Source organism: Uloborus diversus, chromosome 3, assembly GCF_026930045.1.
Source record: "Uloborus diversus isolate 005 chromosome 3, Udiv.v.3.1, whole genome shotgun sequence".
In the NCBI taxonomy this organism is placed as follows: domain Eukaryota; kingdom Metazoa; phylum Arthropoda; class Arachnida; order Araneae; family Uloboridae; genus Uloborus; species Uloborus diversus.
The window spans coordinates 195,660,489-195,681,431 of NC_072733.1; the positions used below are offsets into that span (position 1 = coordinate 195,660,489).

A 20,943-nucleotide genomic window follows, 5' to 3' on the forward strand; every position below is an offset into this window, starting at 1 on the left:
TCACTGGATTTGCAATTCATGGTTCACGGCGTACGTTTGCATGCCTAATCCTATCAGTAGCATTTCTGACAGATCAGCATTTAAATCTTTCATCTAAAGACACCCCAAGCCCACTGCTCTCTTCTTTGTAAATTATATTCATGTGATCGAAAACACTCATTCTAAAATCAAAATTCTAATGCTAGACATCTTAACGCTAGAAGCGAGTCTGCAGCACTTGTAACCAACGATCATACGTAAACAAAGCAAATCGTTGCCAACAGAGAGAAAGGAATAAAGGTTAATTTTGCGCCACGCATAAGCGTTTTATATATATAGATATTAATTTCAAAAATTCATTTTTTTTCAACTTAATTGCAATTGTTATGGAATTATTGGTATTTAATAATTTTTGAATAAACATAAATAATTTTTATAAGTATCGCTCAAAGTTGATCGCCTAATGCTCTAGGATTTAGAAGAATAACATTGAATATTCATTAGATTTTATTTAATGTTATCAAAATGCATGCAAATATCTTTATTTTAAAAACGAAACTTTTTTACTGATTTTTATCTTTTTGACTTTACCTTCTAATTTCTTTCATAAAAGTGACAAATTTCAAATCTTAAATATCAGTTCAGTAATTTCTTTAATTATGTACAATATTTTAACATGCATGTAAGATATATTTTGCATAATTCAAAATTAATCATGAAATAAATCTAAATACAGACTTCTTACATACTGCAACTTTATAACTGAATTCAGGAGGCAAAAACTTGTTAGCTATCAAAAATTTTAAGTGACTACCAAAGATTAATGTATTAGTAACCATTGGCTACCAAATAAATAAATAAAATAAATCCCAGTCTACATAGGGGGAGGTGGGGTATTTTGGACCGCTGGGCACAGTGGACTGGTCTCAATTATTTTAATACTATTGATATTTTTATTTTATTTTATGACCAACAAATAACACTTCTGGTCCTACAAATCCTGTAATGAAATCACATGGTACAGTTATATTGAACAAATTTTATTCCTGAAAGTGTCATTTCAGTAGTCCTAAGTAATTTTCAGAAAACTGTAACTTTATTTTTTTTAATGGCTTTCATCGAGATTGTGGAATTCCTTTCTTAAAGTAAGTTCCTTTAGTTCATAATAATTGGAAATGTTTTCATTTTCTGGCAAAAAAAAAAAAAAAAGATTATGACAGCACTTTTTCTGACCAAGAAGGTGGGGTAGGTTGGTCCACTCTTTGTGGGACATGTTGGACCGGACCAACCTACCCCACATAATTTTAAAACTTTTTTTTTCTCTTAAATCTCAATCATTATATAACAATATTCTGACTGTTTGTATATTATACATTTCATTTCATGTTACACATGCTTCGAAATAATAATAAAAACTTAGGACAAAAAAAAAGCAAAGATATATTTTATAATTATTTAACAAAAATTATACTAAATTAATTTTACCAAAAGATTTATTTCATATCTGCACTTTTTTACTATTTATGTGTTCGAATATACAGTAGAACCTCGATTATAACCGAGCCGATAACTAAGTGTGTTAAAAAAAAGACTTTAAAGGGCAGTTCTCAAAAGGTGGGAGCAAACACAGACCTCAACTTTGAAGCTTCAACACCAAATAACTTTCATTTTAATTAACTCAAAAATTTTTGAGTTAAATTATAATACTGTATAGAGACAAGAATTGACATAAATTATGGAAAAATTGCTCTTCAAATGCCCTTAAAAATATATCTTCTTTGCTAAAAGGCACAATTTTGGACATACCAAAATGTTAACTGAGCAAATGTACCATTAAAAAATTTTTTTATAAATTATTTCCATACGTTTCAAAAAACAATTAAAGGTATGAATCTTACACTGAATAATTTTTTGTTAATATTTTACACAAATAACAAAAGTAAAAACAGATTATTTACTTTGTAAACGATTTTAGAAAAAAGTAAGTTTGAAATTTGATGTATGTCCAAAAGTTACGATCTTTACAATGCTATTATTTGAAAACTAAGTATATGATGTTTTCGTTTTAAAGGCATTTATCGATCCTGAGAATCAATTTTTAATTGTTCAAAAGTGTTTTCATAAGCTTTTATGCAGTATCTTAGAAGAAAAATAATTTTTCTTAAACATACATGTGAGATGTCCAAATGGCGTTACGATCTTGACGCCGGTAATTCTGTCCGTTTATTCATAATTTTTGATCATCCACTGTCTTCTAACCTCAATAAAAAAGGTTTTTATAATGTTATCTTCTTTAATCCATTGGTATTTTGCATAATTAATACGTTACACATTGAACAATACATAAATTACAGTAGAAACATGGCTGGTTATGATCGAACGAAAGCCATTTTGCGCTAAAATCGCCAAGCAAACTCCGTTGGCACACAGTGTACGATAAGCTAAAGGTTACCAGAGGGGAAATCCAGTTTGACAAATGTAGTTTTTCGTCAGCTGCACCAGTTTTGGCGACTTTATCACCTGCGCTAGCAATCCCCCCCCCCCCCCCGCTTTTATTATTTTAGATTTTTTTTTCTCTTTCTTTTCGGAACATAATTTAACAATCTCCAAATAGAAATACGAATTTCTTTTTTTCAGTAATTATTTTTAGACATCGTTTTAATTTTTATCACATTAACAAAAATATTCATTTATAAAACTGAAGTCACTTTTTACATTTGTATTATTTTTAATTTGAAGCTTTTTTTTACCTTTCATCAACTTTTTCAAAATCATTCCAAAACTTTATTATATGTAAAGAGCAGTATGTATAGCCATTCAAGTACTTGATTAATATCCTCTTTATTATTAAATTGCAAAATTCAAAAAGTAGTAAATAAAACTTTCATTGGAAAAGCTAAAAATCAGATTAACAATTGTCAAAAATGGTGAAACTTACATTATGATGATGTCCAAAATCCGTTACCTACAGGACAACAATGTCCAAAATCTGTTACCTACAGACTGCTGATTTAATTTGCTAATTAACAATTTTTACAAATACCTGCTGTCTTTTCATGTTCATATATTGTGTTCTAGGTATGCATACTATAGAATAAAAGCAAAATTGATGTCAAATTTGAAAATTTTTGAAATTGCTCAAAGTTAACTTTTTTGTTCCCACCTTTTGAGAACTGCCCTAAACTTAATATTAAATGATGAGTTTTAAATTTGAAAATAAGAATATTTTCTAGAAGTTTGTTTCTTTAAATGCATCTTTCAATATTTAACTTGGCATTGTAAAAAAAAAAAAATAAATTTTTTTAAAACTTATATACTACAAGTTATATTCTATTTTAGTTTTTTAACTGTAAAACATTGCTTTTTGCATGGTCATTTTTATCTTTTAAAAATATTTGATTGTATTTTAATTAATACCTTGAGATCCTGACAGGTTTTAATGCAAAGTTTCTATTAACTGAGATTTCAGACATCTGATGCACTAGCGGTCCCAATTAGCTCGAATAATCGGGATTCTACTGTACTTTAAAATTTTTGCAGACAATTTGTTTTCCAAGAGTAAAATATGCAATACATTCTATAATAAAGTTCCTGTATTAAACAATTTTTTTTTTTGCTAAACAAGCATTCTATTGGGTGAGTGCAAAAGTTCGTGCGGAGTTGCAATAGATGGCGTTAGAACGGGCGTAACGTGTTGTCATTAATACCACTATCTACGTAAGTCAGATTGTTGGAAAGGTGACATGTGCAGCTTTCATTCCAATCAAAATAATTTGTGCAGATACAAACTGCTTCGAGAAAGATTACTTTTAAAATGAGTGTTGATAAAGTGCATTTACGGCATGTTATGCTTTACGAGTTTCGGAAGGGAATAAACGTTGCAGCAGCCGTAAAAAACATTCAAGACGTTTATCAAGATCAAGCACCAGCTAAACAAACTGTGGAAAAATGGTTCGCAAAATTGCGTTGCGGAGATTTTAAGCTAGAAGACGAGCCACGCTCAGGTCGACCTTCCGACATTGATGACGACGTTTTGCGTTCTTTAGTTTAGAATACTCCGCGAATTTCAACAGAGGAAGTTGCTACAGCACTTAACGTTGACCGATCAACCGCTTTTCAGCGTTTAAAAAAAATTGGATTTGATTTAAAGCTCGATATATGGGTGCCCCATTTGTTGACCGAGAGCAACAAAATCCAGCGAATTTCTGCTGCCGTATCTTTACTCGGGCGGCTCAAAAACGAGCCATTTTTGGATCGATTAGTGACGGGCGATGAAAAATGGGTCCTGTACAACAACGTTCAGCGCAAACGCACATGGAAACAGGCAGGTGAACATGGTGACGCAATGGCAAAGGCCAGTTTGCACCCGATGAAGGTGATGCTCTGTGTTTGGTGGGATTGCAAGGGTATAATTTATTTTGAATTTCTCCCCGCCGGCCAAACGATTGATTCGGACAAGTACTGTTGTCAATTAACTAATCTGAACCGAGAAATCAAACAGAAACGTCCGAGTTTGTCAAATCGCAAAGGCGTAGTCTTTCATCAAGATAACGCTAGACCACACGTTTCAAGACAGACGCTACGCAAACTGAACAGCCTGAAATGGGATGTCCTAACTCATCCACCGTATTCTCCTGATATCGCACCATCGGATTATCACTTATTCCGGTCATTGCAAAATCATTTAAATGGAAAAAAACTTGACTCTTTGAATGCCTTACAAAACGTCGTGTCTTCGTTCTTCGAATCTAAACCACGCAGTTTTTATGATAGGAGCATCCGTATGCTGCCAGAACGTTGGAAGAAGATTATAGACAACGATGGAGAATATATCATTGATTGAATAAAGAGTTTTGCTTGCCTAATCACTGTATGACTTTCTTTCACAAACTCCGCACGAACTTTTGCACTCACCCAATACATAGAAACAAATAATTGATTAAAGGAATGAAAATATAGTTTTACTTAAGATTATCTAATTTTGATTTTAGAACACAAAGATATGCTGACTTAACGCTGTTAATTTTATTGTACTTTTTCTTTGAAATATATTTTATTAATATAAGAGGATTCTTTTCTTTTTGAAATTGTTTCATGCAATGCAATGAAGAAAAAAAGAGCTTCCCCCATAGCAAATATTGATGCAACTTTGCATAAAAGTAACATATGACTTTTCTTTTCAAAACCCAGTCCAATAAAAGTGCTACTTCCAAAGCTCAAAAAGCAGCACTTTTACATATTCCCAGATATCATTTAATGCATCTTTAGTTAACTTTTAACCTGCATTGTTTCATGAATATTCAATAATTGATTTTTCTTTTGAATTTTAAAAAATAATTGTGTACTAATAGTGTATACTTTTTGCTGTTTTTAAATAAAGATGATATATCAATTAAAATCAAATTAATGTTATATATTGATCTTTAAACTATATTTTTCACTCTACACACAAAAGAGAATAAGGTAGTTATAAAGTTTGATACTATTTATCACTAAAATTATAACATATTGTTTGAGTTATGTGGCCCAACGTGTGTGCCCCACCAGGCGGGCCAACATACCCCACCCTTGGGGAACGTTGGTCCACTTTATGAGGTTCCGTTAAAAAACTAATATAAAAAAAATGTTAATCAATTCAACACTTTTAAAAAAATCTGTGGTGTTGAGAAGTGTTGAGTGAAACTCATTGCAGAAAATCAAACAGCTCATTAAATTTTTTGATGAGAAAAAAATAATAAGTAAAAAAGCGGACCAACGTGCCCCACCTCCCCTTAATGTTAAGGTTAAAATTTAATCAGCGGATGGTAACTCATGCTACAATACAGATGAATGATTTTTAAAAATGATTACAAGAACATAAACTTTTTTTCGACATTCATTTAACACAAGTATCTAAATTAGATTATTTTGCTCATAATTTCAAAAATAATTAAACAAACAATGTTGTTTAAGCACATTGATTCTCACATTTGATCATAGTATTGACATTCTGTTTCCAAGTTGGATGTGGTAAAATCTGAATGACATAGTTAAATCTGACTCACAAAACATCATTTTTATCTGACCTAAAAATAGTTTTATCCATGTTCTTTGTTCCTAGAACATTACCTTTATTTTGCCATCATCTTCAACTATGCTTTGTGCAATAGCCACATATCGATGTTGGAATCATCATCCTGAACCAGTGATGTCAGCACCTGCTCTAATGATATCATCACCTGATAAAATTTCTTGCTGAAGCTCCTTGTCATTAACCAACCATTGTTCCATGTCTTCAACATCTTCACACCCACCATGATATACAAATGACAGCATAAAGTTTGTAGCTGAAAATTCTTTCTCTTTTACTACTGGGAATACCTCATCTTCTGTGGTTGTCTGCCCAAAACGGACAAAGTTTACACCAAAATTTCATCAGCATGGATCAGGAAATCTCTAACATGACTGTGCTATCATACATGCAAGATCCTTAAAGTGAATAAATGTCAATAAATTGATGGCGCTTAAGTCACTGTAAGCTTCCTCACTGTCAGCAGTCTCCATGGTGGTGTTCCCATAGGGCCACATCTCCACATATGCCATATACTCTCAAAACTTTTTTAGGCATATAGTGTATACCCTCAAGCTTCAAAAATTTTCATAATCCCACATATTATGTGTATGATCGCAAACACATATTACATTTCTGATTACTGGGAGTAAACCCTCAGGAAAATTGATGGAACATCACTGTTTGTATAGTAAAAGGGATTTATATTCTGAAACACTTTTTTACTATTCCTTTTTTTTAATTGCTAAAAGTATATGATACCACTAATAAAATGTTTTTCATTTTTGAGGTTCATTTTTATTTTGTAGCTTAAATAAGATTATGAAAATTTAATTTTTTTACTTAACTTGTTTTTTGATTTTTATATTTAGGTGAATTAAGCTTATAAAATTGAAGATTCGATTAAACAAGAGTTTACTGTAATCTGTTTGAAGAAGTACATTTATGGCAATTAAAAAATCATTATCAATTTATTTAGCAAAGACAAAATTGAAACGTATTTAATCTAAACATTTGTTTAATTTTTCATTATGTGTACTTCAGGAAAAACTTGTTATGTAACTCATTTTTTGTAATCATTTTAGAAATGATTTTGTGTATATTTTGTTGAACCTTTCCAGTTTTGATCTGCTTCATTTGTTTCACAATATTGATATGTGTATATATTTTAGATAGTCGGAGCCAGTGCAGGATCTCGATTTGGCTGCAAATTCGTCATGACATTTGCAGTTTTCCTGTGGTCTCTTTCAACAGTTGTCACACCCATTGTAGCATCATCATTGCCTTCACTCATCCTTTGCAGATTTTTTCTTGGTCTTGGAGAAGGCATAGGTGAATATATCTTAAAATAATAATTTAAGGAAATTTTAACAAAATAGTATTCAATTAATTACTGTTCAAAACGTATCCAATACACTTGCAGTTTTCTTATCAGCACGTCAAGCGATTCTGTTGAGCAAAAGTTATATACTAAAACATTAAATTATTACCTAATTAGCAAAAAACTATTTGTAAAAATAGAAATAAATAGTTACTTTGAATGAGAAATTTTACATCTTTTTGTGAAGGGAAAAAAAAATCAAAGGCCCTAAAAGTGAATGAAATTTTGTGTAAATATTTCTCTGTCAAAAAATTGCTAACCTCTGTATGAATTTGTTCAAATGATGAGATCATCATTCAATGTTTCTGGTAGTTATAATTAGTTATTATTGTTTATTTTGGATAAAGGTCAAACTTCATATTTCTGCTTTAATTTTGTGGGGAAATGTGGGGCAAAATAAACTGTTGAACTCTGTTAACATGACCATGGACAATATGAAATCAAGGCTAAAATGAACATTTTGTTAATTAAGTTTGGTTTACTACTGAACCACATTAAAAATATCACGGAAATTACGCAGAACTGAAAGAAAATTTTGGGTTAAGATGAACAAAACTTCTGACCTCTTCATGGAAAAATTTCCTGATTGAATACTTTTTTTTTTCTTTTCTGATACTTTGTGTCATTTCAGAAAGCTCACTATGCATTCCTAACTCTTTGAGTAACTTTCTACCCATCTTTTAGTTATCAAGTGGAGATGGAGATAATGGAGCTAGGGAAAGGGGGCAGGCAGGGACGGACTCGGTCTCGCAAGAGGGAGCCAACCTTGGCCTCCAAAGGACGCAAAAAGAAAAAAAATTTTGCAAAAAAAAAAAAGAAAAAAAAAAGTGGTACACAGTATTACGGGTGTAAAGAAAAGAAAAAAAATGATAGTGCAAAAAAAAAAAAAGAGGAATTTACCAAAAAATAGAAAAATGAAATAAACTTATAAAAAATAAAAAAAACAAACATTAAAAAGAGGTGTTCAGCCTTGAGGGCACATAGGCGGGAAGGCGCATCAGTCCATGGGCCGGCAGACCAGTCTGCCCCTGGGGACATGTGGTAATACCCAAATGAAAAGATATTGTTTTATTCCCCAAGTACGCCCATTTGTTCAAAGGTAAACAGCAACAGTATGAGTTTCAACAGTTATATTCTCAAAGTAGCAATAGGCGCAGAAATGTATTGGCTCTAACAATAGCCCAGCCCAATGCAGTCCAGAGCACCTCTTGAGAGCTAACAAGCTTGAACTCGGGGACAATGAGAAACAAATGTGTAGGGGGCTGCAGCAACCAGTCATTGTCAGTTAAAATTTTCAATGCCATGGTGGAAAAGGCTTAGATGGTCTAAGTCCATTATCACCTTTTCAGTTATCACTAATACAGTTTAACACAATAAAAATTCCTGTCCCACATATTTTATTCTTCCCTAGAACATCAATAAGGCAAAGGCAGGTTATTTCATATTGTTACTTTGCTTATCTTATAGGTTCGGGAAAGAAAATCCATAGGTAGAATCCTTGTCAATTCAACAAGAGCTGTAACATGATGGTCTCGAATTTTTTTGAATTTAACATATGTTAAAATTCATAAAAAATTAAGAAATACGTTTTTTTTTTTTTGTTTTGCCCAAAACAATTTCTGGGACGAGATACAGGTCGCCAAAGAAGGTGGTCCTGTCATGATTTCTCACTTGGGATTTTTGTCAAAATCTTTAAAGTACATTATCTCAGGAATGGTAGAATATATTTTGTTTTGTTTAAAAGGATATTTTTTTGTTTTTAAAAACATATGCTACATGTTGAAATATGTGCTTTAGTTTTTTATCCACAGTCATTTGAAAAAAAAAAAAATTAATAATTTTTTTGATTTTTCTCAAGTATGTCAATTTCAAAAGTTTTCATTTTTTTTTACAGTTTATTAGTTCCACTAAGCACTACGTTCCGTGAAAAGGAGAGCTTCCACTTTTTCGTTTAACAGATTTTAGAGGCGTTTGAAAAAATGAGGGTTTTTATGGAACTCTTTACATAATTGCAGGTCTGAAAATTCAAAAAAAAAAAAAAAAAATGCCGCAACAAGTGGCCAGAAAACACTTTTAATTAGTTTATATAGCGAAATTTTCATTTTGAGTCTTGACTTTATCCAGGAGTTTTATTTTTTATGAAAACTAGAACGTGGTCTCCAGCCAATTCACCCACGCAACCTTTCAGCGTAGCGCCAAAAGAATCGTTAAGCTAAATGTTCTCACTAAATTTCATATCCTGAATAAGATGGCAGCTCAAAATGAAAATTTCGCTATAAAACTTAATTAAAAGTGTTTTCTGGCCACTAGTTGCAAAATTTTTTTTTGAATTTACAGGTCTGCAATTATGTAAAGAGTTCCTTAAAAACCCTCATTTTTTTCAAATGCCTCTAAAATCTGTTAAACAAAAAACTCATTGGGCTTTCTGTTTTAATATTCTATGATTGTTTATATTTAAGTAGAGAAACATTAATGAATGAGATTAGAATACAGCCTCCCCCCCCCCCCCAGTTTCAATGACACGAATTTTCTTTCTTTCCTGTTTTTCAGTTTTGATATATTTCAGGGGGAATAAATTTTAAATGTCAGTGAAACTGGGGGTTAAACAATAGAATATTCTGCGTGACATATTATATGAAACTGTACGCATATGAATGTGATACATCTTAACTTTATAATTGAAAGCGAAAAATAGCACTTATTTATTGGTTTGCTTATTTTCTAAATTGATGCCTTTTTCACAAACATAACACATTATGAATTGAAATATGTTTGTGGATATCCGTGTTTTGAAGTAATTTGTTAACAGACAAAATTTTTACAATTAATTTAAGCAAGATTTTTGAAATGAGCTAAGTTCGCGTTCATGCACAGTCGCTGTGGCAAATTTGTGATATCCGCGATGTGGCAAATTTGTGATATCTTTGATTTGACGTCGAGTACAGTTGCATACATACCCCTTCCCCCCTATAACAGCCCCCAGTGGGCTGTGATAATGATTTTTTGTATACATATTTTTGGGGGTCCATTGCCATTGAGGACATCTACAAAATTTCAACCCCCAGGGACATCATGGACTGGAGTAAATAAAGTTTGAAAATCATTAATTTCCCCTAACGCTGAAGCATAAGCGAATCAAGTGTGGCCATGAATAGATCTTCTGACACATTTAAAATAGGGAATTTAAAGCAGGGTTAGTGCTCCAGTAGTCGGTCAGTCTCCGGTAGTTAGCCACAAGGACATAAAACTACTTATAAATAGTATATGTATAACTCAAAATCAGATTTAATCCATTTCCACACACACACATTCATTTACCTACTCCCAATTATCATCCAATAACAGTTAAGTTCATCAAATAGTAATTAAAATAAAGTATCAAAATACAGCGACAACTTAGCAGTGTTGAGTAAAAATTCCTTTTCTAACATGTGTTATTTCTTCTAAAAAAATGTTTAAATTTTCTGCCTTATCTTTTTTTCGACAAATATAGTCATTTTGTCATTTTGTTGCTTCTAATGCTGATTTTAATTTAGAATTCTCATAAACAGGTGCTGTAAATTCAGTCCATCGTTACGTTTAGAAAAATAAGTTCTAATACTCAACATGTCATTACGAAATGGCGATTTATAATTTTTCTTATCAAACTATCATACGTTGATGAAATTGATAAAAAATGATTTGATTTCAATTAGTATTCATTCGGCAATAAACATTCTAATTGTAAGGTATTAAGATACGATACTACAATAGTTCCGATAGCTCAAGTTATTTCAACGAGTAAAACCTGTGGGGTTTTTTTTTCTGTTGCTCAATATGCTAAACTATTTTGCTTTACCAAAGGTTCAAGAAACCTGTATTTTATTAAGGTTAATTATTTCAAATGTCGGTACCACTTCCTATTACTGCTTCTGTAAGGAAAAATTTAATTTCTTGGGTTTTCTATTTTAGGAAATCAATATTTATTGCTTGTTTAAAATGACGCTGACTTTTTTCAAATTTGCATTATGCAGCTAAATTCCATTTCAGTTTATTCATCATTTACTAGTATTCTTCTTGAAAGCTGTAATATTATCTTCATGACATCCTCCATTTCACAATTTCAATATACCTACATACAGACAAGTCATTTGGGTAATCACAGGAGGGGGGGGGGGGGGGAGGGGCAATTGACCTCTCAGGTTTTCTAAAAAAACTAATGCAATTATATATTTTGATGCTTTTTTCCTATAAAATGCATTGAATTCAGGTTCTATGCCCTTCTCCCACCGAAAAACTTTGAAAATACGGACGAGCTTACATAATTCATCTAACTCTAGTTCGTTCACAACAAAGTACCATAGTTTTTTATGATAAATTTTGTTTTAGATGCGACTTTGATTGCTAATCTTTTACGTAAACGGACTTTTGCTTACATTGTTTTGAGATGAAGTTACTTCCAAAACTACAATCTTAATTTTATGCTCCGTATGTTGAAGTTTCATTCTAATGAACATAAGACCAGTCAGGTGTCAATCATATCGATCAATAAGTCGCTATCTTTATCAGTCATGAATTCTATTAGCTGTTTTGTTCAGTCTTTATGGTAACAAAAACAGTTGATACAGAAACTGTTTTGAACCAAGGGGGAGAGTCCAAATTCCCATGTTTTGAAAGTTTTCAAAATTCCCCCCCCCCCCCAAAAAAATCTGGTTCATCCCTGGTCTTTTCCATTTATCAAGCTTCTACTTTCGCAGATGTGATATCATTTTAGTTAGTGGTGTAGAACAGGAGTTCTCAAACTTTCAGGCTCTGCACCCCCTTTGAAGACTGGCATAAGGTCACACCCCCCTCATATGTGGTTAACACATTTATAAGGTCACGTCCTCCCTCCCCCCCACAATGTACTTAATACAAACAGTATAATATTAAACCTTTGCTTTTATTTCCCATCTGCTTCAAGTTACAAACTGTAATTTTTTGTAAATAGTTACGTGTACATGATATCAATGCAAAATGATGTGATATCTCATCAAAAACAACCCTGTTGCAAAAAATTTCCCCGCCAAGAAAACCCTCAACTTTTCCGCACAAAAAAAGAAGGCCTTCACACATCCTAAACCCAAAAACCCTCAGCCTTAAAAAGTTATGATATCTAGTTTGCCCGCCAAATATCTGCCAAACTATCATCCTCCCTTTTCTCCTCTTTCATCACATCTACTTCCATTAGAACCTCCTCCCACCTTCAACTCCTCAGAAATATGGATAGATACTTTAAATTGTTTATCCTGTTTGGCTGGAAACTTTTCAAAGTGAAGTGGTTGCTTGGTGAGCAAAAAGCTTCCCGCCAAACAAGAATAACAATTTAAAGGATCTATCCATATTTCTGAGGAGTTGAAGGTGGGAGGAGGTTCTAATGGAAGTAGATGTGATGAAAGAGGAGAAGAGGGAAGATGATAGTTTGGCAGATACTTGGCGGGCAAACTAGATATCATAACTTTTTAAGGCTGAGGGTTTTTGGGTTTAGGATGTGTGAAGCCTTCTTTTTTGTGCGGAAAAGTTAAAGGTTTTCTTGGCGGGGAAATTTTTACAACAGGGTTGTTTTTGATGAAATAAAATATTACAATATGAGTATTAATTTTTGAAAATTGCTTGTACTCATATTTGATTTTCTGAGATAATTTTTTCTTGACTGAAATAGGATACATGTGTTACTACATAGCTAAATATTATGAGAGAGGTGGCACTAAAAGCAGAGTAAATATTTCATCATTTCACTTTGCCAACATTCCACTACTTATTTTCTTCTGTGAGCTTGCATGCACTTAACCCATGAAATTTAGCATGATCTATGTAACCATGATTTGTCCATATACATCTCCTATGTGCTTTATTTATTTCATTAGTACAGTAGTTAATGACTTCTCTCAGTTCAGAATGGGCATTTATTTTTGGCACTTAAAGCTATGATGCTTTTTGATTGAATATGTTTAATTTTTCTTTTGAATAGCTTTGAAATGTATTGAAGAGTAATTTTTTTTTTGGAATTGCGATTGTGATAGTTGGCATTTTGATTTGGCTAAAACTAATAGTAGAACTTCTTTATACTGTCATAAAAAAAGTGAATCAGATTTTTTTTTTCTTTTTTGTGGAATTATTTGTTGAAAAAATCTTTTTTTTCTGTGTTTTGACGAAGGTATGGCAAATTTAAATTTCAGTTTTTGGAAAGTTTCTGAAGGTGCCGAAGTTTTCTTTTAAAATTTGACTTATGTGATGTTACTATTAAATTTTAGACAAGATAATTTTTTGGTATCATTTTGAAATTATGAAAAAAAGAACCCTTAAATGAAAATTTCGCTAGCAATTTTCTGAAGTTGAAAGAAAAAATTTGCTTAACTTCAGACAAAAGGCTCAACCAAACCTTTTACTATGCTTAATGTTTTAGGTCCGTGTTAAGATTGTTATTACCCAAAAACAACCATGGCAACTCCAAAGGTTTGCAGAAATGTGTCTGAAATCAAGTTTTTTACAAATTTGACCATTCTTAAAAAATAGTATGTCAAAACTTAGAGTCATGGATTTATCCTATTTTGATCATAAGGTAATATTGTTGTCATTCTACAAATATTTATTGTCTGCTATTAAACATCTCTTGATCAAGTTAAAATTGGCCATTTTTAAAATATCATAGACTTTGAGACCGTTTAACTGCTAAAGCAAAGAGAAACGAAAGCTATTTTATGTATTTCTTAGTACTATACTGTGGTGAGTAGTTAATCATATACTTATTTTCAAGGGTTACTCACGGCTTTAGCAGATATCCGGACCCAAACGGCAAAAAAGAAAAAAAAAAAAAAAATTGACCTTTGCCCTCAAAGCCATGAGTGAGCCACCAAAATATTTATGCTAGCATGTACCTAGTATCAAGTAGTATCCACATTTAAAAGAATTGGCTTGGTTCACTCATTGCTTTTGAAGAAAAGCAATCATATATAATAAGCTCTTTTTTCCCCCCATGACCTTAAACTTTGACCCCTACTCAAGGACAAACAAAACAGTTTTTGAAAAAAAGAAACTTCACTTTTTCTTATCATAGTACCACTAACACGGCCGTGTGCAGGTAAAGGGTAGTAACTGCAAAGTTTTCATTTTTTTGCATTTTTGTCATCTATTGTACGTTAGCTTTATCGTACAAGCTTGCTTATTTGCTTTCCGCTGAAAAAAAGGCATGAAAAAACCATCTAATTCCAAGATTTTCCTATGGTCAAAGCTGAATCTGACACACATTTCTTCAAATATCTTGAAAATGCATTTCTGCAGATACTGCTGTTTACTTGCACACAGCAGAACACATCCTGAGATGTTTACAAAAATGGAAGACATAAACTATCAAAAGTATCCAGCTTAAAAAAAAAGGATTCTTAAAAAAAGTTTTAGCTGAGGAAGAATTTTATCTTAAAGTTTGAGATATAATCCACAGGTAACATGTACTTATATTAGTAACTTATTTTAAAGCATTTTTCTGTGCTGATTTAGATTTTAAGATTAATCACATGTTGGTTTTTCATGCAGAATATTATTTTACTTTTAATCAGTCTCGCAGACTGTTGAAAAGTATTCTGCTACTGAGGCTCAGGTTAGTCGTTTGAATTTCTGTTTTTCTGCTATTCAGAGTAGAATTCAATCCTATTTTATACAGTAAAAATTGGTCATTTTGTTAGATGGATACATCTACTCCTCTTAGTTTGTCAAAACTTGTTTTTAACAAACAAGAGAAGTAACCTGTATATTAATTTAGGATTTGTTTATGCAGAATGCATATGGATTTTTCAGAAATAAATAATTATTCTAGTATATTCAATTTTTTACTGACTATAATTAAATTTATTTGTCACTTAAAGTGTTGTATCTTTGTTTTTGTTACAGGTCTTCCCACAATTTTTAACATTTTTGCTCATTCTGTTCCTGCTGAAGAAAGGTCTCGAGCTTTTTGCTATTTAACAGCTTCCGGTACTGCTGGACAAACTATTGCCTCTTTAGTATGTTGAATTAAAACTAATTACATTTCATGATTATGAGAATTCAATACCATGAATGCATGCATTAAAATGTTGATATCAAAAGCCATGTACTAAATTTAAAACTGACTGACAATGTAAGTTGATGTTGATGGTGTAAGTTGGGAGTGAATGAATCAAAAGAAATAAACAATATTTAATAGATTAGACTAAGGCAATGAATAACGATAGTCATCAACAGTAGAAAGATACTTGTTAAATTTAACAGCTGTCCATTCTAAATTTAAGCTTTTTATCACGTCCTAAACACTCTAAAGTAACACCAGCATCCTCAGGGAAATCTTTAAAAGCTGTTCATGACCTCTAACTTGAGTAGCTATCTTGCATGGATTAATCATTCTGCAGGGATTATTTGTTAATCCATCTGTTGAACAATCAAGTCACCATGGCTTTTCTATTTAAAATACACGTTAATGAGAAGCAAGGCCCAATTAACCTCTGAAGTTAGGAATAGCTAAGTCTCATTTCATGGCCCCCCTTTTGTTTTCAGTATATATTTTCTAAAAATTCTATGTACATTGAAATCAAACACATTAATGTTATATGTATTATTTCAAAAAGTAGCCAAGCATTCTTCCAATTAAAGTCCCCTCCCTCTGTTTCCCCTAGATATATTGAACTTTGGTATATTACATATTTTTGTACTCCCATTCTGCTGCATCTAAGGGCGGTTAGTTGTTTCAGATTTATCACTTCGTAAAATTTATGAAGTGTGATAAAAGTATTTTGCAGCCCGTTAGGGAAAATTCCACAGATGAAAGTAGGTTGGTATCACATTTTATGATCTGTGTCCTCACTTATTAAAATTATTCCTAAATTTTTATTTAGCGAGTTCTAATGTTCAAATTCTTGAAAAAATACATTCAAAAGCAGAAACTAAGTATTTTAAGTCAATTTTGGGCCCCCTTGTTAATTTTGAGGGGAAGCTCAAGCTTCCTGAACCTTTTGGGTAATCAGGCCCTAATGAGAAGAGACCTTTGCACCTGCTTTCATCCTATTTATCTTATTTATGTTAGATGAATGCAATTTCTCACTCACTACTACATCATAATAGGTTGATATTCATCACAGGTTTAGCACACAGGACCATAATACCTTTTACATTGTTCTCAGTAAATTAATAAATTCAAAAATGACAAATGGCTTATAATCTAATAATACATAACTACAGTAGAGTCTCAAAAATCCGAGGTAATTGGGGCTCACTTCACCTCGGATTGCTGAAAAGTTGGATTATCCGAAAATTTCTTCCAGGTTAAAAATGTACACTATTCGGACGACATAAGAAGCACCTTTTCTTCCTTGTATAAAGAAAAGAATTTATTGTCTTCAAGAAAATCAGTTTCTCAAACTTTAACATAATTTTCCCTTTTAATTACATTCAAACAAATTTTGACTTTTGTTTTTCAATGTCCATCCGTATTTATGTGAGCAAATTTGTAGGCAAGTAAAGCACGATTTTGACTGTGCCTGAATCCTTTATTATGACGTCTGTATCTATGTGCGAGCGTCCCTATGTATGTATCTTAGATAACATAAAAATGGTTAGTTGTAGAAGGTTTAAATTTCATATATGCAACTCATGTGGCAATTTTTTAGTTACTAAAAAATTTAACTTAAAATATAAGTGAGGCACCTTGGATTAAGCGGAAACTCGAACTTTCAAGACTTGGATTTTCGAAACTCTGCTGTATTTGTTTATTTAATAATGAAACATACACTCATTGCTACTGTGGGAAGCTGCAAGTTGCATCAGTGGCTTTCAACTCTATTTCTAACCTTTCATATCACAATACTTTCATATGGTTATGATACAAATTGTAGTACATGAAATACACTGCCAGCTCAGTCAATTCCAGCTGAGGACTGCAGTTTCGTGCTTATTAGCACTCATCAGCCTGGCATAAGAGTGACTGAGCTGGAGGCGAAAAACCTCTTAAGGAAGCCTAGAGTGCCAAACAAACTGGTAGCTAATTCAGAATTAGCAATGTCCAGACGAGTGACTGAAACAATGGTTCGGTTCAACTCGAATATTGCAGGCAAGGCAAGGTATATTCAGTAAGTTACCGCCCTATAGCCAGGGCTAAGGTATTTCTGTCTTAGCCCTGGCTATAGGGCGGTAACTTACTGAATAAACAAATTGTAGTATTAGATTAAAGAAATATCTTAACATGACACAGTCCTTCTTTTACTCCAATAACACATATTCCTTTAAAATTAGTAGGTCTTTTGAAAATATGAGCATATTTTGTCGAATAGCAAATTATTATTTGAATGAATCATATCGATTAAGGCCTTCCTAGAGTTTCCTTGCTGTTTGCTGATTTAGGAATTATCTTTTCAATAGCTCAATAGAAATTTAATTTGCAAAGTGACAAGTCAATTTTTTTTTCATAGGATTAAATATGTTTTGTTCGTAACACATTTTGTGTTTGTTAATGTTTTGATTTCATGTGTTTTAACTAATAGACTTTAGTTATTATGTTTGTGAGCTTCCATGCTTTGCTTTTGAAATTTTTAATGAATATATTTTGCTTCCAATTTGAAGCGTTAGGAGTCTTTGTTGCTCTAAGATAGTGGAATTTTTGTTCTATTTGCTTGTGCTTTTTCATCTTTACCATGATTTTTTCTTACTTTGCTTAAAAAAACATTTGTGCTGCAGTTTATTCTCTATCTTGCATGGGAGTATTAAGGCATTCCAACTGAACTACAAAAGCAGGGTTGGAATGGTTTTAACCAATATGATTTCAACTGGTTAAAACTTGTCTCTCCAAAAATCCCTCAAGTGGTTTAAACCAACTAATGACATTTTTAAAAAAAACGGGGGGGGGGGATCCATAAACACATATTCACATGTTCATATACAAATAGTCATTTCTTTTTAAATTTACAGCTGTGCACATTTTAAAATTAAGCATTTCGTACCTATTAATTAGTTAACAATACCATTCATTTCCCAAACAATTTCTACTTTTGCCTTGAACAAATCTGAAAGCTCTGCTTATCTCTAACAGTGGCAGATACAAATAATTTTCTACTCTTGCTGATCAAACAGCACATAATTGCAAGTGAATTATAGTTTTGCAAAAAAATAATCCATATGTTTCTTTACAGATGCTTGATGCTTGATGTAGAATTCGCGTAATCCAGGACAAATTCAAAAAGAATAAAATGTTTACAAAAAGGGTCATTACTATTGGATTAGTTTAAAAATAGAATATTCTTTGTGGAATTAGGACTTGTCTCCTTTGTACTTTGGATGCAGCATATAGGGAAGCAAAATGAAATGTGGTTAAACATTAGTCAAGCCATTTGTTTAACTATCTTCCATCAAGACCTGATTTTCTTGCAAATTTAAAAATTCATGAAAATCAACAACAAATATACTGTTACTGAGGCAGCAACACCTTTTATTGTTTATTTACATTCAAAATTTATAATATATAAAAAGCTAGTTTCATTTTGGCCAGTTAAAACCAATTTTTAACCAATTTTATAACCAGTTATGAATATTGGCCCAGTCAGCATAAAAAAAGGTTTTTTGTCAACTCTGTACAAAAGGTCTTTTACCATCTTTATATGCTCTTTTTGAACAGTACTTGAACAAATATTACCCTCTTTTCTGCCATACTGTTACTTTGAAAAATTTCTTAAAATTTCAAGGGTTAGAAGAAAGGACTTATCTTACACAATCGTTTATGAACACCAAGTCCAGCAAATAGTTTTTCCAATGCTTTTCATTTATTCTTATTGAAATGTCCTGTTTGGTATTGCAAGCAGCTGCAATGATTATTTTGATTACTCTTTGCACAACTTCAAATATTTTACTTTTCTGTTTCAATATCTTTTGAAACTCCTGGTTCATATCATTTTTGTTCTTAGTACTTTAAGATACATTTTACCAATTAGCAACAACAAACTATCAATTAAATATAAACCATTTTAACTTTGTAATCCTTCTTCTTATTAAAATTTTTTAAGAACTTTCTTTTCGGGAAGCCATTTCTCTTTTCAAATATTCATAACCATTTTTAGTCCCTCATCCTTCAACAGTGCATATTTGAATCGGTCTTTCCTATGCTCACTCATTGGTAAGTCTTTCAAAACAATTAAGACTGTTTGATACATTTCAGGATTGTCAAGCATTTGATCTTTAATGCATTTGCTGTGCAACATCTCAGCAAGAAAAATCTTTTCCTGGAAAATATTTGGTCAGTAAATGATATTTAAACAGTTTTTTTTATCACCGTGAAGTGTTTTTGCCAATTAGTATGTGGATGATCAAGCTGAGGTTTTATGATCAGTTTATATTGTCCCAACTTATGAGGGGGATGCGTTCCAAGACCCATCGCGTATAATAAAATTTCGCATTGTAGAAAAATAAATGTATGAAATTTTTTAGAAACATACCAAATTCTTTTAGACTCTTATAAACACTACTTAAACTGCTCTGAACCATTCCTCAACTATACACTACAGTTTCTTACATAAAGAACAGAACTTTTACTATATTTAGAAAAAGAAATATCTGCTTTATTCAACATTAAATACTGTGAACATGCACAAAATGAATGATTAATAGGAGGGAAAGACATAAAGTAAAACAGCACAAAACATACAGTATACAGTAATAATAAAACGCTGCACTATAATGGTAATGTTTAGTAGATACAGTAATAATATTTATGAATTAAAAATGATGATGATGGTGATTTATGCACCATGATGTGATTGTTATTCTTCTCTAATTTTTAATTACATTTGCTTCGCCTTTTCTTTTATAACATTTCCATTTAGGGCAATACCTCTCTTCTTTGTCTATTTAACCTTCACCCTCTGCGAGTTTCAACATTGAAATTAAGTTCTGAACATTTACGAATATCTTTTTTCTTGATTTTAAACTGTAGGTAAGGAACATGAAAGTTTCTCTTACACTTATTGTGTAGTGCTGCATTCAATGCATTTTTTAGTTGATCAAACACATAGGAAATCTTGAGCTTTCCTATATTTGCTAGAAACAAAATCTTTTCCTTTCCATCTTGGCAAACTTTAGATGAAACAGCGTGACAAGGTGCCATTAGATTTTATGAACTTTAATATTTAGAATAAGCGTAGACTAGCATGCTGTGGGAACTTCTGCTGTCAGGGATGCAAGTCCATTCACAAAATCAATATTTAATACCCAATAACGGAGCTAATACTACTTTCCGAAAATTTTCGTTTTGAGTTTGAGGAATTCGAGTTAGCTCTAAAATTCGTTACTGGCGAAAAACTCGCGTTATAGCCACTTCGCGTAAGTCGGCTGTATATGAAGTTGTTTTTCTCTTAAGCAAAACTTGCTGATTAAGACTCTTTCCCTTTCTAAATGTAATTTTTATTACATTTTATGAGCTTTTTGGATGTAAAGAATTCCGGTTGCCCTTCCGGTTGTAGTAAGTGTACTTCTAGCTCAACTTTTGAATTGTCTTTGAGCCTTC

At 32.0% G+C, this 20,943-nt stretch overlaps 1 protein-coding gene across 1 annotated transcript in view; it reads left to right on the plus strand.

The window, feature by feature from the left end:
• Nucleotides 1-20,943, plus strand: part of LOC129218506 (uncharacterized) — a 40,359-nt gene that overhangs the window by 4,901 nt on the left and 14,515 nt on the right. The window contains exons 2-3 of the mRNA XM_054852794.1: nt 7,201-7,360; nt 15,315-15,427. Coding sequence (XP_054708769.1) covers nt 7,201-7,360; nt 15,315-15,427 — 273 coding nt within the window. The remainder of the gene's footprint in view (nt 1-7,200; nt 7,361-15,314; nt 15,428-20,943) is intronic.